This window comes from Pagrus major, chromosome 5, assembly GCF_040436345.1.
Source record: "Pagrus major chromosome 5, Pma_NU_1.0".
Lineage (NCBI taxonomy): Eukaryota > Metazoa > Chordata > Actinopteri > Spariformes > Sparidae > Pagrus > Pagrus major.
This window is the reverse complement of record NC_133219.1, coordinates 30,629,515-30,652,230: the sequence shown is the minus strand read 5'-3', so window position 1 is coordinate 30,652,230 and position 22,716 is coordinate 30,629,515. Positions and strand designations below refer to the sequence as shown.

Sequence of the window (22,716 nt, the reverse complement as noted above, 5' to 3'; positions counted from 1 at the left end):
TGCTTAGCAAACGCACCACTAATGGTGGCCTGTCGACAAGACGGAGACTGCCCCTCTGTAGTTTTGGTAGCAGTTTTTTTTCCAAGCTGGGAATACTGCATGGGATGGTTGTGCTTCAAATGCAGGTTCAGATTAGTTGTGTTACCACTTTTGGTTAACACCGTTTTGTGGCAGATGCGACATACTGGCTCATTCAGGTTTAGTTGCTCACCGCGGTCATTTGGCTTGAATCCAAAGTGCTCCCACACATCCGCCGTTGATTTTGGCTTTGCAACCAACTCCATGTTGTCATCCAAATCTCTCTCTCTCTATCTCCACTCCTCACCTGTCTCGCATGCTGCACTGTGTACGCCAGGAGACCCGCCCCTCCCCCTCACACACACACAGACAAAGAGTGAGTGATTGACAAGATGGTTCACTCCACGGAGGAGTAAGGAACCGCGAGTAATCAGTCAAGATCAATGCACTGGAGTTAACTCTCTTGACATCCAGTGTCTTTGATAAATGAAAATTATCGACCCCAGAAAACTTATCGACCTCATTTTTTGTTATCGTTAGATTAATTGATTTATTGATTATCGCGACAGGCCTACTTACAGGGAATAATAACTGTCACGCTGAGAGCAGAGGAAGGTGGCCCAAATGCAAGACACATCAGGCTGGCAGATCAGTTGCAAAATGTTTCTTCAAATTAAACCACTGGAACAGGATGACTAAACAGCAGGATCAGGCAAACACAACGGATGACCTGTCAAAGACTGAACTGACTGGACTTGGATACAAACTAAATTAAAGAGGGGATGAGGTGCAGGATGAGTGAGGCAGAGAAACACAAATGAGGGGAATGAGTGGAGGAAACAAGAGAGCAGGAAGGAGCTGATAGGCTACGGAGAACACTGGGAACAGGGCTGGGCTAACAAATGTGATGCAGTGCAGGTGTGGAGGGACAGCAAACTGGGGAGGATCACAGGAGGGGAATGGGAACACTGGAAACGGGACAAAAGTCACAAAAACCCAGAAAACACTTGGAAGTGACAGGACATGACAGTTAATTTGAGTTGAATAATTGAAAGACAGAAATTAAATTTAAAAAAAACAAACTACACAATCAATTAATCCGGTCAGTTACTTCCTAAAAAAAGAAAAGTCAAACTGGATCTAGCTTTGTCAAACTTAATGAATTGACTCTATTTGACCACACAAGGCAAGCAACTTGAAGATGTCACCTTGGGTTTTTGGGATATTTTATTGACCAAATGACTAATTGCGTAGATAGTCAGCAGATTAATTGGTAATAGTTTGATGCATCACTCCTCTCTGCCCTTGTTCAAATGTGGTGTAGCTCAATGCTTTCTTAGCCACCGTTAAACTCAACACAATAAATTATTCACAACTGTGATAAGTTTTGAAAGAGCTCCAAGGAGTGTGCTGCTTGTCACTATTTTAATACTACCATGCTGCTTATCTGTCTTCAATGCAAGACATCAGTCTTCAAGGAAATCTCTGCAAGAAAATGACTCAATTATGTGGAGAAGTTAAAGATTTATTATTTAGTCATTTTAGTGCACCAACTCATGATGAATCTTGTTCTCTTTTCTTCAGACTGCGGCTTCAAGAAGAGTCATTCATTGTGCCTCTTGATATAATGCAGTAAATTCTATCTGTTAGCGAGTTATTTTAAGAGGAATTTTACTTACTGTACAATAAAGGCATACACTTGATTGTCAGGCTTGCCTCTCAGTCATGCTTTCAATTGGATCAGTATATTCTCTTCCTACAGCTCTGTGGTGTACAGCTTGTCTTTGTTGCCGCAGGAGGAGGACGGCTCTGGGTTAATGATGAAACAAATATTTGTTTAAAGTCAATGTGAATTTAATATGATGTTAAAAAAGATGTTATGGAGCAGCTGGTATTGATCAAACAAGCTTACGTTGTTCATTTTCAATGCAGCCTTTGGAGAAGTCAATTTGTTTGACCAACACATGCACAGACACATTAACATATGTTTACACAATTTATTCTCAAGTGTTGCATAAAAGCTGCCAACCCTTCCTGAATATCTTTGGTTCATGAATCAATTACAAAATAGGCCAGTTGCATAAGACATTGGGTTGCATCATGGTGTTTGTAGATCCCATTTTTGAGTGGTTCCTCTTAATTTAGCTTCTCAGGTTTGTGTTCACATATCTGAATGCATCTGAGTTTCATGTGCAAAGGTGTTAATGTTGCGCACAGCTTCCATATTCGAGAAGCATAGCTGCAGGTATCACACCTCACATCCTTACATCATACTCCTTCAGGTCGGCTCAGGTGTCTTCTATCCCACAGTCAATTAATAAAACATTATGGCTGTCAGGGAGAGAAATCTTGTTTAAAGGTTGGAGATGGGGAGAAATATGGAAGTTTCTAATCTAATCTAATGTGAGATAGAAACCTTTTTATCTCAGTATCAGATAGAAGCGGCTCAGCAATTGGTGTAATTATCATCGGATCCTGTTAGATTGTCTCCCTTTCAACTCCCTGTTGTTTTGCCTCAGTCACATCTTGTACAGTTTTTGTGCACACTTTAATGTTGTTTTCATGAAAGAACATCAAAAGTCACAGCAATTATCTGATTCTCTCACACTCGTTTTCTTTTTATTGTTCTGTCTGTGCCTTTTCTTTTGTGACTAGATGAGTGAGGTCACCTGGAGGGTAGAAAAAGATCCTATCCAACCACATCTGAGATATTTAAACATTAAACCATGTGTAGAAACAAATGGTCCTAATTAGTAAATGTAAAAACTACTCCTTGTCACAACAGTAGCAAAATCATTGGTAATACTTGCTTTGCTCCATTCAGTAGTCCCAGTAAGTCATAGCAGTTTGACAGTGATTCAGCCTCCACAGTACCAGAACTCTGGCCTGAAACTGAAGCGGCTAAATGGAATCAAGCAATAATTAATTTGATCATTTATATATCAAGATGTCTTCAGTGAAAAAGGGCTGTTCTGAAATTGTGATTCAGATTTATGCTCAGCTGACATACTCGGGTGAACCTGAATGAAATTTGATGAAGCTGTGGGAAGATATTGCTGTATTCATTAGTCATGAGTGGACTCTTGACGACCTGCACTTTGATGATTTATTTTCTTATTTAGGCCACATATGGTCTCCCTAGCTCTTCCAATTTAACTTTTTTCTTTGAGTGCTGACTTTAAATGGGAAACTATTATGTATGGGTGTGCCATGGCATACTGTTGACGATGATATTGGTATAGTTTTTAATATGATTTAAAAAATGAATATTGTTAGAATGGAAATATTTTGATTTGTTGATGTAATGACATTATATCTTCATGCACAGCAACAGCAAGCATAGCTAAAGCTTGATTTATGCCCCTGCATTGAATCTACGCCCCCTCTGCGTGGATGCGTGCACTACATTGTAGCCTATGCTGTAGAGCTGCTCTCCACAGCTGGAGTGTCTCTGGGCAAGAGATAGTGGAAAGGCTGGATGCCCAAAGGGCGGGCTGCCCCTCCATGAGCAGCCCTGTGACAAACGCCTTCCTGCTGAAACCGATTCATTTAAGCTTGGCCTGTCCACTCTGCCTAGCCCAGAGACACAGCTGTGAGCTTAATGAGTCAGTGTGTTTAAGGGCAAAGTACTACTGGCAATCTGCTCACCACTGCCAGCAACACAGACACATCAGCGCACATGTATAAATGCTCACTACGACGTAGGCCACTTACATAGGTTACAATGTAGGCTCTGTGATGAGTGCAACCATAAATCAGCCTAAATGTTGTTACTGGCTCTGGCTACTGGATTTAGTTCCGAAAAGGGAGCATCTTCAGCCGTGTGGAAGTGGTTTTGTTTATAGATGGTCAGGGGCCATATTCACAAACATTTTGTGAAGACTCTCAGAGAGCTCCTAACTTATTTCAGCAATGAGTCCTAGCTTAGGAGTGGTTTAGGAAAATTGTCTGAGCAACTCTGAGCAAGAGCAGGACGGGAACTTTTATCTTTATAACTTTTAAGTGAGGAGGCGTGGTTGACCCCTTTGCTAAGTATGACTTACTCTTTTAAAAGCTGTGATTATTTGACAAACAAAGACATAAAAATGCACTCTAAAAGCCTTTATACACCAAGGACTTGACGAATTGATTACACAAAAATGCGAAATACTGCCGTGTGAATATTTTGCATCAACACTATTCACACCAGCAGCGATGCGAATTTGCATTTGTAGTATGCTACAACATGCAAATTTGCAACATGACTTAACAATCACAATAAAATTATACTTACTGCAGACCATGCAGAGCAGGCTGGCAGAAGAACAGTCCCATCAACTTGCTGACAGGTAAAGAGAGGTCGCATTCACAGGATTCCCCTCTTCTGCCTGTCCAGGGCTCCAGTCCGGTCTGATCAGTTAAGATGTATTAATACACTAAAACAACAAAGTTACAAAGAAATTTTCTGGTTGAGGCAGCGGGAGACCAGTAACTCCCATGTTGTGCAAGGTAAAATTACTGTTTTTATCAAAGTACTCTGGACGGGTTTGAAGCGAATACAGATGGATATAACAGCTTTAGCGGTCTCTCTGTGCAGAGACCAATGAAGGGTACTCATCCCAAGTCACATTTGTCACATTTTCTTTATGGTTTTGTTTATTTTGTCATATAATACAAATATAACCAATGACAAATATAACCAATAAACTTTTTTTTTTATGGATAAATAAAGCAGATGAGTGTCTGATGCTTTCTTTACTGTATTCTACTGTTTTATCCACCTCAGTTTGCTAGTGTTATTGACAGCTGGGCTCTGTCACTGACAATGAAAGTGTGAATATGAAAAATGATTTGGTGATTGAGTCTGTTCTGACACCCAGGTTGGCAAATACACAGATTCACTCTTTGTGTTTTGAAGAGAACTAACTCTGACGGTAACAAATCGGTTGTCTCTCCTCTCTTATTAACAAAGAACAGTGTACAAAACATTCAACATGATGGCTTCTCTCTTTTAGCTGGTCCTGATCATCATTTTTTAATTAAATGACAAATGACTGTGGCAGGTCATGTGGGCTGTTGCTAATTAACATTAGCTCTTTGATCAACTTGATGGCAGGCCGAAATTACACATACCTGTTTGTGTGTTCTCTGCAAACTAGTGTCTTTACTCTTTCAAGGATGGTTTATCAGGTAAAAGAGGCATCACTTTGGAACACCACTGTGCAACTTGTCCCAATAATTCCAACAGAGTGATAGGTCGTCTCTCAAGCTGATCGAATCACATCGATTTCACAGGTCACGTTCTCCCAGTCTAACTTATTAATTTCATCTATCATATCAGCTTTATAGTTAGTCTAATCAAGACCTCCAGTATTTGATCAAGAAGCCAAAATTTAAAAGCAAAATAATTCTGTAATGTTAGTTCACTGTGTCAGATACATATTTAATCAACATTTAGGTAAATATACATATTGGATTGGACTTGATTAAAAGACACATATTTGCCACCTAAACCCACATTAAAGCTTTCTGCCCCTTATGCTGTGTAACAAGTGGCATGCCAGCAAAACCATGACTATCAGTGATAAAGGTACAAATGATCCCATCCTGACAGGTGACTGCAAAACTAACAAGAGAGTCAGGGAGATATCACTCAAACACATTCTGTACACGGACACTCCTTAGAAGAGGACTAATCAGGCATGTCAAGTGAAAACACCTGTGGGAGCCTTGGCCCTAGAAGCCTGAAATAACACACTGTTTAACAAAAGTAATGGCTGTATGAGTTGGTGTCCAGAGCATAACTGAGATAAACAAATACCTGCTGTATGATAGTGAAAAAGGAAGCATTTCTTTGCGCTCTAGACCAGTCTAAATCAGAATGAGTAACTTTTAGCAAAAACAAATACTGTCATGCAAGAAAAGAGATCTTTACACACCTGTAAACAGACAGCTGTGTGGGAGATGAAGTGACAAGTAAAGGTAACAAAAATCAGCTCGACCACACTGTTCTCTCTTAATTTTCTCTAAATTAAAGGAACAGCTTCATTCTGGTGCAACAAAATGAATGCCCTTTGATGCTGTCACTTTCCCACAATGATGCTAATTCATAAATGTGTAGGAGGTGATATTCATAAAAAAAGAGGATTATGTGTTTCTCTAAAGAAATTCCAGAAGGATTCTTGTATTAATGGTATTATACAGTACTATTAAAGTCTATTAAACCGTGTAATGTTTTGAAATTCTAAATAAAACCAACTAACATGACTAGCTGACCACTAATTACAAAAAGGTCTTATCTCATCAGATAGTAGTTAGTTATAGTTCTATAGCAGTCTGAAAGGATTTTAATATAACTGTTTGAGTGTTTGTATAAGCACTTTACTATAAAGTAAGAACAGTGCGACGCTAAAGGAAAGAAGAAAGCAGAGAGAAATGGTAAAGAATTCCTTTTGTTCTTGGAAATCAATGATACTCTCTTGGCTCCATGACACACAGCTTCTGATGCAAAGATTGATTTTCTGTGTGTGTGTGTCTGTGTGTGCAGTGAAAAACAGACAGTTGACACATCCAGGTGTATAGCTGTGCGTGTTTACTATACCAACATTCTTTAGAACAGCTTGATTTACTTGCAGACTGAAAGTAAAAGCCCATCAGTTTGATGTCCCTGTGACGCTATTTATCTTGCTGCTCAGCAGAATATATTGTTCCCCACTGGTTTGATCTCAAAGCTCAGAAAAATGTCAAAAACACGCCGTTATTATTATCACCAAGTACACTATGTAGCACTGGATTTTGCCATCCCTTCCTTGGTAAATCAGTGCACGGATTAGTCTTCTCACGATACTGGAATGTCTAACTTCTATACAATTCCTTGAAAAATAGTTATATTCAGTACCATGTTCAATGGAAAATACATATATATATATATATATGTGTGTGTATATATATATATATATATATATATACATATATATATATATATATATATATATATATATATATATATATATATATATATAATACAACAGGAAAATATTGACATAGCATTCAGGGCAAAATTGTTTAGATTTTTTATTTTAAGATAAATATAACAAGGCTTGTGAATTGTTTGTTAAGCACAGCAACATCCAAATTAATGTACTTATGACCATAGTCAGAAGAGTGTGAGGAGCTGTGTGGAAAGTGCAGTGGTGTGTGTGTGTGTGTGTGTGTGTGTGTGTGTGTGTGTGTGTGTGTGTGTGTGTGTGTGTTTTACAATTATTAGTATTAAATTATTAGTATTCAATTTAAAAGGTCAACCACTCAGAGTTGACCTGTGGTGATAAACAGGATTTATGATAGGCAAACAGTCCTTGTTAACAATGAACCCCTTTTCGATGCTGAGTAGTTAGTACCGCTAATCTCATGACTGATAATTTCCGCTCATATTCATGTTAATCATGTTATTGCAGCATCACTCTGTCTGATGTTAGTCTCTCCTGTAATTATGATTATTGCTGCAGATCAGGCATCTCAGTCAGACTTATTTAATAACCTCTGTCCTAAATTAACCTATGCTGTTTTCATGCATTTATGAACACTCATGGCGATGGAAATGAGTGTAATCTAGTTTATATTTTACGTATTGTCATCTTTGACAAAAAAAAACTATATTTAAAGAAAGAAAAAGGGGAGCAGGAAAAAAAGTGTGGACTGTTAGCTGTCTACTGCTGCCTCATTGCAGGGCTTCATTGAACCCATTCATCCCATCATTTTTAGTATTATTAACTGTATTACCTTTTAAGCTATTTATTTATTTCTCTCCTCTCCCACCTATATTACACTCATATACACTTGCGTTCTTACACAACACATTTTTTCACATGCACACAAACACCTTCAATACTCCCACTAACAAAAACAATAGAACATCTGTTTCATATGCTGATAATCTTATAATTGTGCTGTGGTCTTGCCATCAGTTTATAGAAAAGTAATGAATTACTGTAAACTGCTCCCATGTGGTGTTATACAAAAAAGAGATGCCGGATTGTCCAAAATGTCCAAATATGGGTCACTGCTCTTTCCCTGAGTGTTGCCTTTGATGTCTGATTGACAGGTCATCAGGCTGATTAGCTACTGGCAGCTGAGAAGGGCCGGCTTACCGAATTTTGAGAAGCGTTCAACATTTGAGAGACAGAGAGAGACTTGTAGATCTGGCTGGTTGTTCGCCATAACAATTCCAAGGAAGTCATTCCAAGTAAAGAGAAAAAAGCTAATTTATATGCAGCATAAATTTCAGCCAGGAGTGCATACAAACAAACTGAATAGGTAAACAAGTTATTTGTGTAGGAGGAGTTGCAGCGGTGCCATTGTGGGAATTTGATGGAGCTCAGCAGCAGGTGGGTTTTTCCAAATAAACTGTGAATTGGCAGTAACGCTGTATTTTTTTACTGCAGCATATTTTCAAAGCTGTAGCTACGTAACATGCAGCCAACTTGTCCTTTTTGTGTCAGAGTGAAATACAGACCTTGGTATACCATCTATGTGGCTGTTTAATTGAATTTGGTCCATGTGATGTATAAGACACTCTTATATTATTAGTCAGGGTTTTTCCTGGCACCAATAAGGGTGGTGTTTTGATTGGCCATTTCCATAACATTTTAAGTTCATACCAATTAACCAAAGTTTCAAACACTTTAGGCTTTATAACAACTCAAAAAGCTGGCAAAATGCATCCTTTCGGTAAGTATACTACTATATACTATTTAAGTGTGTTCCGGTGGTCCTTTAAATAAGATATAGAAAAAATAAAAATATACTAATTTACAGTTAAAGTGCCAAAAATGTGAACTATCCCTAACCAGTTTTTAGTTTTTTTTTAATAATAAAGAAAAACAGTTCACAGGATACAAATTAAGCCTTTACACATCACAACCATCAAAATGTGGCCCCATTACAGGGTGGTTACATTGTATTAAAGTTTGTTTTTATGAACAGTTCAAAGCCAGAGGCAGAACATTTCAGCCTCCTATTTTTCATCCTACAAAACCTCGTCATCCAAGTCCAAGGCCTCTTGGTCTGGTCCATAGATGGCCACCTTGCAGCACACGTCCAAAACTGTGATGAAGATGTGGAATGATTATATTGTGTTGCCAACATTGACCATTTTAAGTGGTGGTGGCCTGGAAATCAGCGGTGGCGACTGCCTCCAAAATAAATATGCAGGAAAAACCCTGTTAGTATTTTACTCTGTCAGCATTAAGCACAAACAAATGCTCCGTTTAGTTCCTTGTAAACAGGTTGACAATGTTTCAACTCTTCAGTATTTTCAGTTCCGCTTGTTTGGAACTCATCTCGCACAAACATATGGTGTATTATTCATCTGTTGCCTTCACATCGTGTGCCATGTTGCTATGGTAACTTGTCGTTGTGTGTGACCTTGAGGTTTTCCCAAGGTCTTCATGTTGTTTGCATCTGACAGAAACCCACCCACCATCTTGTGCATGCAGTTACGTGTTAAAATTATCTTTATTATTATGTTTACTATTATTATTTGCATTATTTGCATTTGCATTGCATCTATACCTACATACAGATGGGTGGGGGGGATTTTCTTTACCTTTAATGCTGCAGGTGTGAGGATTGACTAAGATGCCAAAAAATATGTATCGGCGAAGATATCTGATTGAGATTCTTAATGATCCATGTCTGACTCCTTTTCAAACAGATGAAGTGTGTTTAAATCCCCCACTTATCACTAAGCAGTTTAGGGAATAGACCTGAACACACCAACCAGCATCACTTCGACTGCTGCTCTGAAATTATCTTCAGTCTAATCTGACCTGGCAGCTCGTAATGGCTTCTGATTTTTAATCCTTTCCCATCACAGGCCCACTTAGGTCTGGGCTATCACATTAGCATACAACATATTAATTACAGACTATAATCGATCAATTAACTTCTGAGAAGATGATGAGCTTAGCGAGGATAAGTGTGAGGAGGAATGTGTGACTCAGGTTTGAATGCCTGCCATGTTTCTACATATCTGTGTTTAAATTCATGTGTTGTATGTTGACAGTTAGGACTGTATGAGAAACTCTTTGTAGTGGTGCACAGGTCTGACCTTGGCATACTGCTGGCTCTAGCATTTTCCATGTAGTCTTGTATTCCCTCTGGAGTGTCTTATATAACCCTATTAGAGCCTTTGCTGTGTAATTTACAGGTTTTACACCCTTTACTGCCCGTTTTGATGCCTCGTCTCCTGCATCACCCTCTGCACCAGTGAGCTTTGGGAATCTCTTATCAGTTCCCACGGGAGCTGATAATGAATGTGGGAACTTGAGCCAGTTGAAATGGAGCATCTCCCCATTGGGACAGCATTAGTTTTAATTAGCAAAATTAATGGGGCGGAGTGGGATCAACAGAGTGGGACACAGCGATGAAAGGAAGAGACTGCCATTGAGCCTGATGACACTCCTGAATCCGATGGGTATACCCACAGAATGATTTATTAGAAGAGTTTGTACAACAGGATGACAGCAGGACACGTCTTCATCCTTTTGTAGTAGAAACAAAGCCACACATTAAACTAAAGGTAGGCTCCCTGAGGATGGTGGCTTTTATTCTGGCGTAGCCCTCTCTTTGGAGAGTGTGCACTGACTCTTGATCTGAATTCAATCTACCTTAATCTCAGATGATTACTCATTTAAGCTCAGACACAGCCAGTGTTACCTATTAGGTAATCTGTTTAAGCCCGATCGTATTACATTGTGACCTCTATTGCCAACTCTCATTACTGGGTTTTTGTGTTGGCATGGAGCAGCATCAGTTACATAAGAGCTGTTTTTTTAGCTGATGGCTATGTACCTTGCTTTTAATGATTTATAACTCACTACTGAGTGTTGGCCCTGCTGCACCTGTGCGTCGCTGAGCAAAGACAGCCTGGAGTTCCTCACAATCTCTAACCTCTTAATGGCAGTCCTGTCCTTGTTTTATTCCTACCTGCATACAGAAGTGAGCACAAAACTTTAAAACAAGTTTGCCACAAGTCCAATGTGAGGAAACAATGGGAAAACAACATGAGTAAACCGCCAGTGAGAAGCTTCTTCCCTTAACTGAGAAGAATGAAGGGAAAGTTATTTGAGAATTTGTGATGGTGGAGGGGAAGAAGTGCTGGTTAGATGAGTGAAATTGTAGCTATGGGCACTGGGTGATAGATCGGTGAGTGCTGCCAACACTCCCCTGCCAAGAACCAGAAGACAAAATGAATTTTGAGTCACACTGAGATTGTGTTTGTGTGAGTGGATGTGTGTTTATTTTCTTGAAATGGAGCATTACTGTCTGAAATTTCACAAAATTGGTCTTGTGTCATACTGCTCCTAAAAATTATTTAGCCCATTCACATGGGCTTACAAACGGTCCTTATTACCAGAACACAGTGTGAGAATGCACTGTTTTAACATGACGCTGTATAATATACTCTATCCCTAATCTATTCTTTGTTAGGTCTCTGGGTAGAATCTGCAGGGGGCTCACCATGGTGCAGGAGAAGAATGACGGGATAAACAAAGACATGGTCCTTCCACCAATTCAACAGAAGAGACCCGCTGTAAGAGCACCACCTGCATGACTCACTCCCACTTTCATCTCCCAAATACTCCATGTGCACTAATCTTAAACTGTTTGTTGTTCACAATCTTTGAGAGAACATACTAGACCCCATGTGCTTCCATTTGTTTGACGTTTATTTACCAAATCACAGGAAGTGATCAATCAGTGAGTCAAACTCATGCATCAGAAAATGAAGAAGGAATGCTTGCTTTTTTGATTACTCACAGAAATGTAAAAACAACCTTTTTTATTTTTACAGAAAGTCAAGTGCTTTCACTATTTTTGGACAAAACACAGTTTGACATGATGACGTCCTGGAGTCTTGTGACCATGAATGCCAGGCAGATGGATAACAATCTGTTGTCTGTCAAGAAAAAAACAGAACATTACTCCTCCTTAAAGGAGTTTTGTTTTGTTTGTTGTTTTTGTTCCTCCTGGAGACCTTTGCAGTATAAACAATAACTTTTACAGAACAAGTAGTCCTTATGGGGACATTATTGCAAGATAATCCCAGAATTTTAGTTAAAACCATTCATAAAAGGAACTAACATTACCAAGATAGTATGAGGAAAGTGTTGCCCTCTTGTCAAAGACATCTATATATTGTGTTGCAGAGATATCTACTGAAGTTAGAATGCTAACCCACTAGCCCTGGCCCGGCCCGTATCTGATGGAATCGAGGGGTTAGCGTATAGTGTGACAAATTAACAAAATAAACTCACAAAATGTCAAGAAATGAAATTCTCTGGCATTTAATGAAAGAAAGAGCAGCAGTTATCGGTTACTCTGATGATACCCCCTATGTTTTTGGATCTTCTCAGTGAATAAGCTTATTTCCGAAAATGTTCTGAAAACTATTCCTTTAACCAAGAGGCTGGTTTTAGCCTGATACTTTTGCCCTTATACTTGTATCATTCAGTGTTTCTACTTCTGCCTTCTGTCTTTATACCTTTGTGAACTAACATGGTCATTTAAATTACTGACAGTTCGATCTGTCTCAAAGACAGATCTCAAAGATCCACACTTTGTCGTTACAGTAATGTTTTTCCTTTAAATCGACCTTTTCTTGGTGAGGCACTGGTTCAAGCAGCTGCTCTATTTTCTGGAATCCATCATCCTCATCATTCAATCAGGAGAAAGTGTCATTGATTCTTGGAGATTCATTAGCTGCTGTCTAAACAGAGTCATCAGTCTGAATCCTAACTTAACACTTCTTTTCAGGCACACTAACAGCCCACACACACATACCGTGCATGATAATTAATGGGTATCGTTGCTGTCTATTATCGTAACACAAATATTTGTACAAGTGACCAGCAGTCAACTTGCTGCAGGAGACCTTAAGTCTTGTTGATTAGTATACAGTACACAGTCTGGCCTGTGCTTCAGTGCATGAGCTGTTTATGCCTGATGTGCACTGATTGCCTGATACTGGGTCTCATACGGGCTCTGTATTAATATTTGCTGCACTGCAAGTTATTGCATGCTCCCATGGTTTCAAAGTTAACCCAATCACAGCCGCACAGAAACCGAACAACAACAACAAACTCAAAATGAAATTCAAGGGCAGAGAATCGAGGCATTTGACTGGCAATTTTATTTATTTATCGCTGCTGTTATACTTTTGAAGAGTTGGAGAAATCAAATGTAGCTCACCAGTAGTGATATAACATTTTATTGACACTAGCCTTTTGTTGTCAACTTGTAAATTTTTAGGTTTATATACCTCAAAGAATTGTGTGAGTACTTGCAAGTTTACGACCAATTACCTACTGGTTACTGTAAATCTTCTAAATGCATCCAATTATGTCCTGTACCCCTGACTTTTTTCTGTTGCTATTGTTTTACAACTCAAATGTGTCTTAATATTACAAAAAGCTCACTTAATTAGACTTTTAGAACCTCCTTTTTGTTAGTTTTAGCAGCTGGATTTATTTTTGATGTTGCTCTCCTTTGATCCCACTTACCCGTAGTCACAGTCTGACTCATACACATGTTTACATGTAAAAACACTGAGAAACCCACTTATGCATGTATTTGGCCAAGAAACTGTGATTCTTACGAGAATTATATGTGGGGAAATTGCGTTGCTGTGATTCTCTACCCCAATTACATAAACCAGAATTGATTTTGTTACAACAGAAAGAACACACTAATATGGTTACATGTTTGGAAACATACTGGCTATGTCATTAGTGGGTTGGTTACCTATCAGGCATCTCTGACTTGTCCTGTTTAAAGCTAGCGAGAGCAAGTCCAGTCCTCATGAATTACTGCATGTTTCTATTATTGTGTGTGATATAGGCCAAATAACAGAAATACCTCTCTGTATAATGCAATACAGGTCAATGGCACCATGAAATACATCTTCCAAAATTACCATCAAGTTCAGTAAGGACTGTTTTATTAGATTGCAGCAATTTAAGTTAGGGTGTATTTAATTTGTGTGTAATTTCAGTAAGTGGATGTGGTTGCAATCCCTGTGCATTTGACACCTTGTTTGTTTAATTGTGTTTCCTTCTTTTAGTTGTCCTGGGAACTGAAGATTAAGAAGAAGCTGACGGTGCCTACCTGTCTGGGCAAGTTCAGACCAATTGTTGGCCAGTGCTGCCACCAGTGCACTCCAGACAGTCTGGTGAGTGTGCTGCTTAGAGGCCAGAGACGGCCAGAGAAGGATGAACGTTAGACTAATGAAATGAGGGAGGTTGAAATAAATTCAATTTATGTAATCTGTGTGCTGGAGATTTGCTTTCAATTTCAAATTATAATTAAACAAACTACCTCACTGTCTGAATAGACTAAGTGACCTTGAATGACTACAAAGATGCTCTCATAGATGTCCTTGTTCAGATGGGTTAGGGTTAGCTGCATGTCTCCAACAGACCTCATTCAGGGATAATGTTGACACCTACGTCATCTGTCTGTTTGTTTTTCTACCATGGCTCAGCACAAGAAGCTTGGCCAAAACTCTTCCCTTGGCTTCTACAACCTGCTGAGTGTCAACGAGACGCACACCAGGTATTGATAATCTACAGTATTCATACAAACACTTAATAAAACTTTTCAGTCCAAGCACACTCACCAATGCACATTTTCTGCCTCTGCATTGTGTGTTTGCTATCATAGGTATCGAGGATGGCTGGTGCGGAGGGTGTGCTGCGTGCTGTTTGTGAGTGGGTGCAAGGTTTACGCGAGTCCTGGTAGCAACAGACTGGAGAGAGTCTGTCAGAGCAACAGGTACCTGAGGGGAAAGAGAAACAGGAGGAGAGCACTAGAGACGCCAGAGGAGAGTAAATAAATGATAGGCAGAGATACAGAAAATGAAACTGGTCTGCAGTTCTGGTGAGAGTGGAAGAGAAAAGAGGAGAGGAGATAACAGACACAAACATAGATATAGAAAATGAAGGCGATCGTTGGGCCTGTGCAGAGTGAATGAAGAGGATAACTTTGGGCTTTTGTCACACTTTCCCTATCTCTGTCACCGAGAGTTCAGTTTGTATTTGTTGTCTTCTCCCCTTCGGTGTAATTGAGTTTAACCTTTATGTAACCTCTTTACTAAGGGGTGTTGTTGTTGTTGTCTTACTCGAAGGCGGGTGTTTGTCTGTGTGAGCACAAAAGAGGCTTTGTGCTGTGTTAACGCTGCTGTCCTGTGACCATGTGTTACAGGGTGAGGGAGGCGCTCACAGCAGAGCATAAAGCACCAGAGGGGGGAGATAGCCAAGGGCAGATCAACAGCCTCTCACCATTCCTCCCCCTCATTAACACCTGCATCATCCCTGGTCTCTTACGGTGTGTGTTTGTTTATGTGTGTGTGGGCCGATTGGCAAAGGGTGAGGTTCAAAAATTGCTGCTTAATGTTTGTTTATTAATATTTAAAACTGCACTATGCAACCCTTCTATCCAGACATAACAAAATATAGATTGTATATTCTACATTATCAGTATGATTGAAGCAAAAATAGACACCTAGTCAAAAGTTTTTTTTAAGGTTTTTGTTGTGCCCAGCAGTTTACATTATTGCAACTGCATTTATGAGAATTGTGCTACTGCTTAAAGGGAAACTTCACCAATTTAACACTTTAAAGGCACAACTACCACGTATGTGAAAAGAGTCTTATAAAGCTTTGTGTATCTCCAGAAGAAACTGCACCTAATCTGATAAATTACCTCCAGTTATGTCACTCAGTGGCTCTTTAAGTTCCGATATGGGTAATGTAGGCACAAGATTTTGAAAGGGAAGTAGAATGCGTGAAATAAACAAGATGAGACTGCTGTATCGATTTTGGTTTTTAAACTGTCCATAATGAGTTCAACAGTGATGAAGACCAGTGAACTGCTTCTCAAAACCTGGTGCCTACATTACCCACAACGCAATATAGCCACTGAGTGACATCACTGGAATCAATTTATCAGATTATGTGCAGCTTCTTCTGGAAACACACAAGGCTTTATGTGACTCTTTTCACATAGGTAGTAGTACTCCTCAAGACCTGTAAACACACTTCAATGTGTTGCCCTTTAAGAGGTAAGGCAGGTGATATCATGTATTTTTTCTCCTTGTCAGCAATCCCTTGAAAAGGAAAAACCCCTTAATGAATGGATGCGATTAACAAGTGTTGTCCTTGTAACCAAGACCTCACATATCTTATTCCTCTTAATATTAATACACATCAGAGAGCCACATCAGGGACATATTCTTTCATTACCAATATTTCTAAATTTCCCTCGGGATAAATAAAGTATCTATCTATCTTTTTATGCATTTGTACTGTAGTTTATTTTGAGGCAGTTGCACATTCAATGTCCTGCTGCCATAAATACTCACTGTAGCACCAAATCTACAGCTGCAAATCATAACCACTAAATGCACAGTTTGAGTAATGTGTGATCAAAACAATTGTGCCCAGCTGTTTAAGACTTCTTCAAATTATGTTTATATTTGTGACCTGTATTAAAAGGAACAAATGGGCTCGGAGCTGAGAGCAACAGACCCAAGAAGGCAGAAGGTTTTGAGAGACAGATTTTTGGCCTTGGCCTTTGCATGAGATCGGTTGAAAATAAGAAAAGAATAGAATACTGCCAAGTACTTCCATATCCAATAGCTTCAGCTGCTGTTGCTATGGAGAAGAAGCCAGTCAAAGTGGGATTCATAGCTGCAAATTCAGAAACGATTTCTAAAGCAATTAGGGACAAACTAGCGCACTGTAGTTGCCAAATTCATCCAAAATGCATTAAAAATACAAAAATAACCTGATGCATCTGTATAAATGTGTTACCGGTTTTCCACACTGATAGTGTGCAGCAGAATTTGAGTCTCAGTGATTACATTTTCTTTCTTACTGATTGTATCAGATATTTTTAACACAGTTGCTCATGTTTTTTTGCTTTTTTTTGTTCTTTTTTAAATGAAACTTTTTTAAACTGATCCAGTTGGCAGTCACCTAATATCGTCTTTGCAGAACAGGACATTGAGCTCTGGGACATTGGATGCCCAAAAGAACTATAACTCATAAACCACTGGCTCATATACCCTGCTCGTTAATTATCTATATGCAGCTTACCTACTTGTGCATGAAAATCTATCAGTCAGTTCTTCAACATGACTGACAGTTGTTGAGGCACACACTTGTCCATGCCCAATGGAGGACATTGAACATCCTTTGATTGCTCCCAGCTGAAAAGATGTGTTGTATTTTAAATTGAAATCAGGTGTTATGACTGTAGCTTCAGACAGTGTTAGATATCTGCAAATGTCTGAAATGGAGCGGAAACATTTTAAGAAACTTTCTCTAACTTTTTCTTCTCTCAGGAATCTCTCGTCAAAATCTGCCTTGTGCTGTCTTTCCTATTTCTCCCCTCCCTCTCTCTCCCCCTCATTTACAGCCTCAGCCCTCCTCTGTATCTACGACTGTCACCCTCACACCCCATCCCCCCTTTATCGCTTTCCGTTTTGCTTTTTCCTTATGTCATCAGTTTCTTTCTTATCCTTATCCCTCTTCTCCCCACTTTGTCTCTCTCCCATCTATCTCATTTACATGTTGTCACACTTAAGTCCATTCTCACTTTGCCAAACGTCCCCTTTAACAGCAGCTATTTCTTCTTGCTTTACTGCTATCTATCCATTATTTCCTTGTGTACATTGTCCCCCTCTCTTCCTTATCTCCAATCATAAATTATTTTCTCCTTTCTTCCATCCTTCCTTCTATACATCTCCTCACCCACTGTCTTTCCCTGAGTAGATTTGTGGGCTGGGTGATGCTGAAGATGGGGGCCTCCATGTTTGACAGCATTCAAGTTAACCTCAACCATCTGCCGGCTTTGCACAAAGCTTCACAAGAGGTGCAAGTATCTATAAACACACATATACATATGCAGACAATAGGTCCTAACTTTATTGTTTGCAGATAATTAAATGTGCTCTTAACTGCTACCCCAAAGGGTGTCAACTCTTTCTGCAAAAAATAGAAAGCTCACATTATATTAGAACACAGATTCTAGGATGTCTTGGTTCCTAATACAACCGGGCTCAGGGTGTGAAAATAGGCTGTGCTCAGTCATCTAATGAGATGGTAAACATCTACAGCCCTCTTTGTACTCAAACATTACAAAACATTTCAAGGTGTGCAAAAATTTAAGCATAATTTAAATGTTTTTCGACTATGATTACTTATGAAAGACCTTCAACTTTCAAGTTTCTCTTACTTGTCTTGTTATAGTTAATTATTTTTAGTTTTTCACTGAAGCCTATGCAACTCTAATTACATGGTTGACTAAATAAATACAAGTAAATAAGTCTGAGTCAGGCTGCTGTTTTCAGAGGTTCAAGATGGGCATGAATGAATTCAGTGAACTATGTCTTTAGCTTAGATCTTGCTGAAATGCAGTCAATTATATAAATGAAGGCAAAACCAACAGGAATTACTCTAGTGGTGCTTATGGTTTTCAATGGTTGTCAGTGCATATTCAGGGTTTCTTACACCGTGTGAGTAAGACCCTCTCTCCTGGTCCAATTTATCCAATTGCATTTATTAACCCTGTAAAAAGGAGAACATTGTACAAAATATGCTCAGTTGTTGATTTCTCCAGTGCATTCATTCATTCATTCATTCATTCATTCATTCATTCATTCATTCATTTATTCATTCAACCTTTTCAACCTTTTTTTATGCCAAAGAGATCACAGAGGAGTGACCCTCATTTACAATGACATTGAGTTACAAAAACAAAGAAAAGAAAAAAATAAGCACCAAGAGAGATAATAACAAAGAAAAGGCAGTTCCACAATTATCAATGGCTTTAATAAAAAGCCATTGAAAATTTCTGATTAGACAAGATAAATTGAAAGATAAATTTAAATAATTATAATGCAAGATCAAATACAGTTATTTAGGAGCCCTAAAACTTTACAATCAGGGTGGATAATTTAATAAATAAAGATAATTAAAATGTATAATGAATTACAGTTGTTTAAAAGCTTTAAAACTTTGCAATGAGGGTAGATAATTTGATAGATAAATTAAATGATTAATTAATTAAAATGCACAGTAAACTCTAGTAATGTAAAACAGTTACAAACAGATTGGGAGGTTTAAGATAAGAATTCTAAAATGGCCAAAAAGTGTATTGATTTTAAAGATGTACTGTATTTTGTTCCATGAGATGTGCTAAAATTAAACAACCTAACTCATGTCTCAATTCTAATTGTCCATATTTTCACTTTGTGATATCACATATCTTTTACAATGGATGTGTTTGGTGGTCCAAATGCTTGTGGCACCATCATGACTCACATTTTCCTTATCTGTTTCATGGTTTGATTGACTGTGTACTGATAGAATGGATAAAATAATAGATAAAAACTTACTCGTGTGACGTCAATGTAACTGATGATAGCAAGAGTCTTGAGATTTTTGAGGCAGGTTTTCCACATAGATAAAAGATGATGAATAAAAATAAAAAAGGTAATCAACATGTTTTCATCACGGCTTTAAAAGAACCAAGCAATACTCCGACGACTTCCCTTTTTTTTTTATTATTACAAACAGCACTTTTATTGCGAACCTTATCACCTTTTTTACTGTACTGACACTATCATATCCACAATCATGTCTTATCTCTCTGCTGTGACTTCACTTGATGTATAATTGAGTTTGTGATAGTAGCTCTTCATTTCCATCTCTGTAATGAAAAAAAAAAAGCTCCTCCAGGATAAAGGGCCACATACAGAATAATAGAGCTGTTGTTGCAATAACCTTGAAAAACCTTGTATTTCGTCACCCTCTACTTTACATACTAGTGATGCACAGGTTATGTTTTTTTAATACCCACACCCACCCAATCCGTTATGAGAGCCAACCCGCCCTGCCCAACCCGTTAAAATATGTGCTAACCAACAACCCGTACCAAGCCCGACCCGCAAAAAAAAATGATGCACCTTATGAGCAGCAGACTGATAAAAGAGACAGAGGAGCAGACTGAGAGAAGAGGGTATGCTCAACAGTGATCCATTCAAAAGGCAAGGATGTCCTCCGAGCACTCGTTCACAGTAAATAAAAGTACGGAAACCCCTTACTTACGGGAAAAAAACTAACAGTAAGCCTTGTGACAGTAAATCTGCTTGTCTGCGTGCAGTGTGTGTGTCTGTATGACTGAGAGACACAGAGAGTGACAGAAAGAGAGAAAGGAAAGTGAACTATTGCACACAGTATGTCTTTGTAAGTTTTTGCTGTAAGTTATTAATCACTTAGGCCAACTCTGAACACTGCTTTGTCAGTCAGTGACCCGCCTGCCCACACCCTTGATATTTCCTGGTAAAGCTGAGTCAAACCCGCCTGACCCACAGGTGCGTTCCAGGGTCCCGCGGGTTACAGGTCAACCCGTGCATCACTAGCACATACAGTCACTTAAACATACTCCCCCTCGTATAATCTCTTCCTAAATCTTTCGATTTGATTATAAAAATAATAGGATTCTCTTATTATTGTCTCTCTCTACTACTATAAATGTATTTTATCTACATTCCATTCTGCTGATATTATCTAAAACTTGTGGGGCGTGACTGTAATATTGATTGAATATAAGGCTACCAAAACACTTTGCTAATCTGTGCACCACATCTGCACAGTCCACCATTGTTTTTGTAATGAATAACAATGTATAGAATCTTGTTTATGTAAAGCTGCGTCTGTTCTGTAATTCAGGGATCTCTGCTGGTTTACGTCTACATGCGTCAGAGCATCATGGACTGTGTGCTCATCCCCCTGGTGCTCTTCTGTCGCAGCCTGAGAGTCCCATACACTGTTTGTCCATTCCAGATTTACAGCCACTCCCTAAGGTGTAGTCATACACACACAAACCCACATAAAAGCTACCAGGCAAGTTGCACCAAGATAACAAGTATATAGTATATATACTTGTGTACAGAACATACAGTATCACCCCCACTGACAATGCAATCATCCTTGTTGCCGTAAATGAGATGCTAAATTTATTGCTTTTATTCACAACATCATATTTAGACCAGTTAATTACATTTTAAATACAATGTAAAGATGCTTCATCACTCAGAGTTACAGGATCCTCTCTTTATCCTACAGGTCAATCCTGCAGAAGGTAGGTGTGGTCCTCCTGCCACCTTCTGCACTGACTGAGAAGGATGCTGAGATGGACCGTCTATACTTACCTGTCATGACATCTGTAAGTCCAGCATATTTTTCAATGATTCTGGTTTAAGATGCAGCAGGATATGGTAATATTTGTGGTGATTGTAGTTCTATGAGGATTTAAATAAGATTAAACTCAGTGATGAACACCCAAAAACAAAATTCTGCTTTTCCCTTGGGGCTGTACCATTCTTCATTGTTCTCACAAGACAAAGACTGTGTTCAGATTGCAGGTAAATTAGATTTGTTTCTCACATCAGATCTGAACGTCTTAATGTCACTGTCACTGTTATTTGTAAGTGATCAAATTGGATTTTTATGTCCAGATAACTATCTGCATTGGTTGCTGTGGTAACAACATAGGCTTCAGTCATGATGGACTGACATGCATCTGTAGAAATACGATTTGAGTCACATTTCAAACCATCTCCAAATGTGGTTTGGATCCGATTTGCAAACGCATTTCTTGTCTTTTTATTCTGTCCAGACTTCCTAAAATCAATCTAGATACAATCTGGTATGGCAGAAAAGACTCTACAGCCATGCTGGCAGCTTTTAGAAGCTGTAGTAAGACACAGCAGCGCTATGAGCTAAACGCTAACCTCAGAATGCTAATGACAATGCTAAAATGCTGATGTTTAGCAGGTATAATGTTTACCATGTTCACCATGGCTTGATAGCATGCTCATTTTTTGTTGTTGTTTTTGTTTTGTTTTGCTTGCAGGAATTTGCTCATCAACTAAAGTTTCGGATAATTTAGATTTTTAACCTGATCGTAGCAGAAAAAAAAATCATGACGTTCGAAGTTATTTCAGTTCATCCTGAGGGGAACATGAATGACTCTTCATGGCAATCTATGCAATAGTTGTTGAGATATGTCACTCAAAACCAAATGTCAGCTAAATGGTAGCGATAGATGAAAAAGTTAAAGGATCTTGAACATCTGTACTGAATATTTCAGATATTTCATTCCCAAACAATGTATTTAACTGACCGACCAGCTGACCAGTATCATGGTCGATTGAAGATGCACTTTTAAACTACTTGAAGCTAATTTAGCCACTATCGTCAACTGGAAGATGAACTTTCTTTTTCAACTTTTTCTTCTCCACCCCAATTAAAATGTACTTGAATGACACCCCTGTGGTACAGTAAATCCCGCCCTTTTAGTAAAGCTCCCTCTGGAACCAAGGAGGGCTTTCAACCACTGTTTTCACATATGCAAATATCCCTTGCAACAGTCAAAAGCTAATTCAGGTTTCATGTACCCTTTTCTCAAAGTCACCAACCATAAAAACACCCTCTTGGTACAAACCATTCCAGGCTGACAATTGGAGCACTTCCTCATTAGCTGCGTATGTGACCCAAAAAACAGTCTGTTTACTGGTAGATGGGAACGAAGCACAAGGCCACGTTTTAGAAAAATGTTGCTAATGCATTTTCCTGAAAAAAAAAAAAGCCT

The 22,716-nt window shown here is 38.8% G+C and overlaps 1 protein-coding gene across 4 annotated transcripts in view; it reads left to right on the top strand.

Annotated features, from left to right (window-relative positions):
• Positions 1-22,716, top strand: part of gpat2 (glycerol-3-phosphate acyltransferase 2, mitochondrial) — a 112,983-nt gene that overhangs the window by 66,857 nt on the left and 23,410 nt on the right. For all 4 annotated transcript variants that reach the window (XM_073466364.1, XM_073466366.1, XM_073466363.1 and 1 more), the window contains 8 exons: positions 11,488-11,590; positions 14,120-14,227; positions 14,540-14,610; positions 14,719-14,829; positions 15,259-15,381; positions 17,832-17,931; positions 20,793-20,926; positions 21,189-21,288. In XM_073466364.1, coding sequence (XP_073322465.1) covers positions 11,519-11,590; positions 14,120-14,227; positions 14,540-14,610; positions 14,719-14,829; positions 15,259-15,381; positions 17,832-17,931; positions 20,793-20,926; positions 21,189-21,288 — 819 coding nt within the window. In that variant the 5' untranslated portion in view covers positions 11,488-11,518. The remainder of the gene's footprint in view (positions 1-11,487; positions 11,591-14,119; positions 14,228-14,539; positions 14,611-14,718; positions 14,830-15,258; positions 15,382-17,831; positions 17,932-20,792; positions 20,927-21,188; positions 21,289-22,716) is intronic.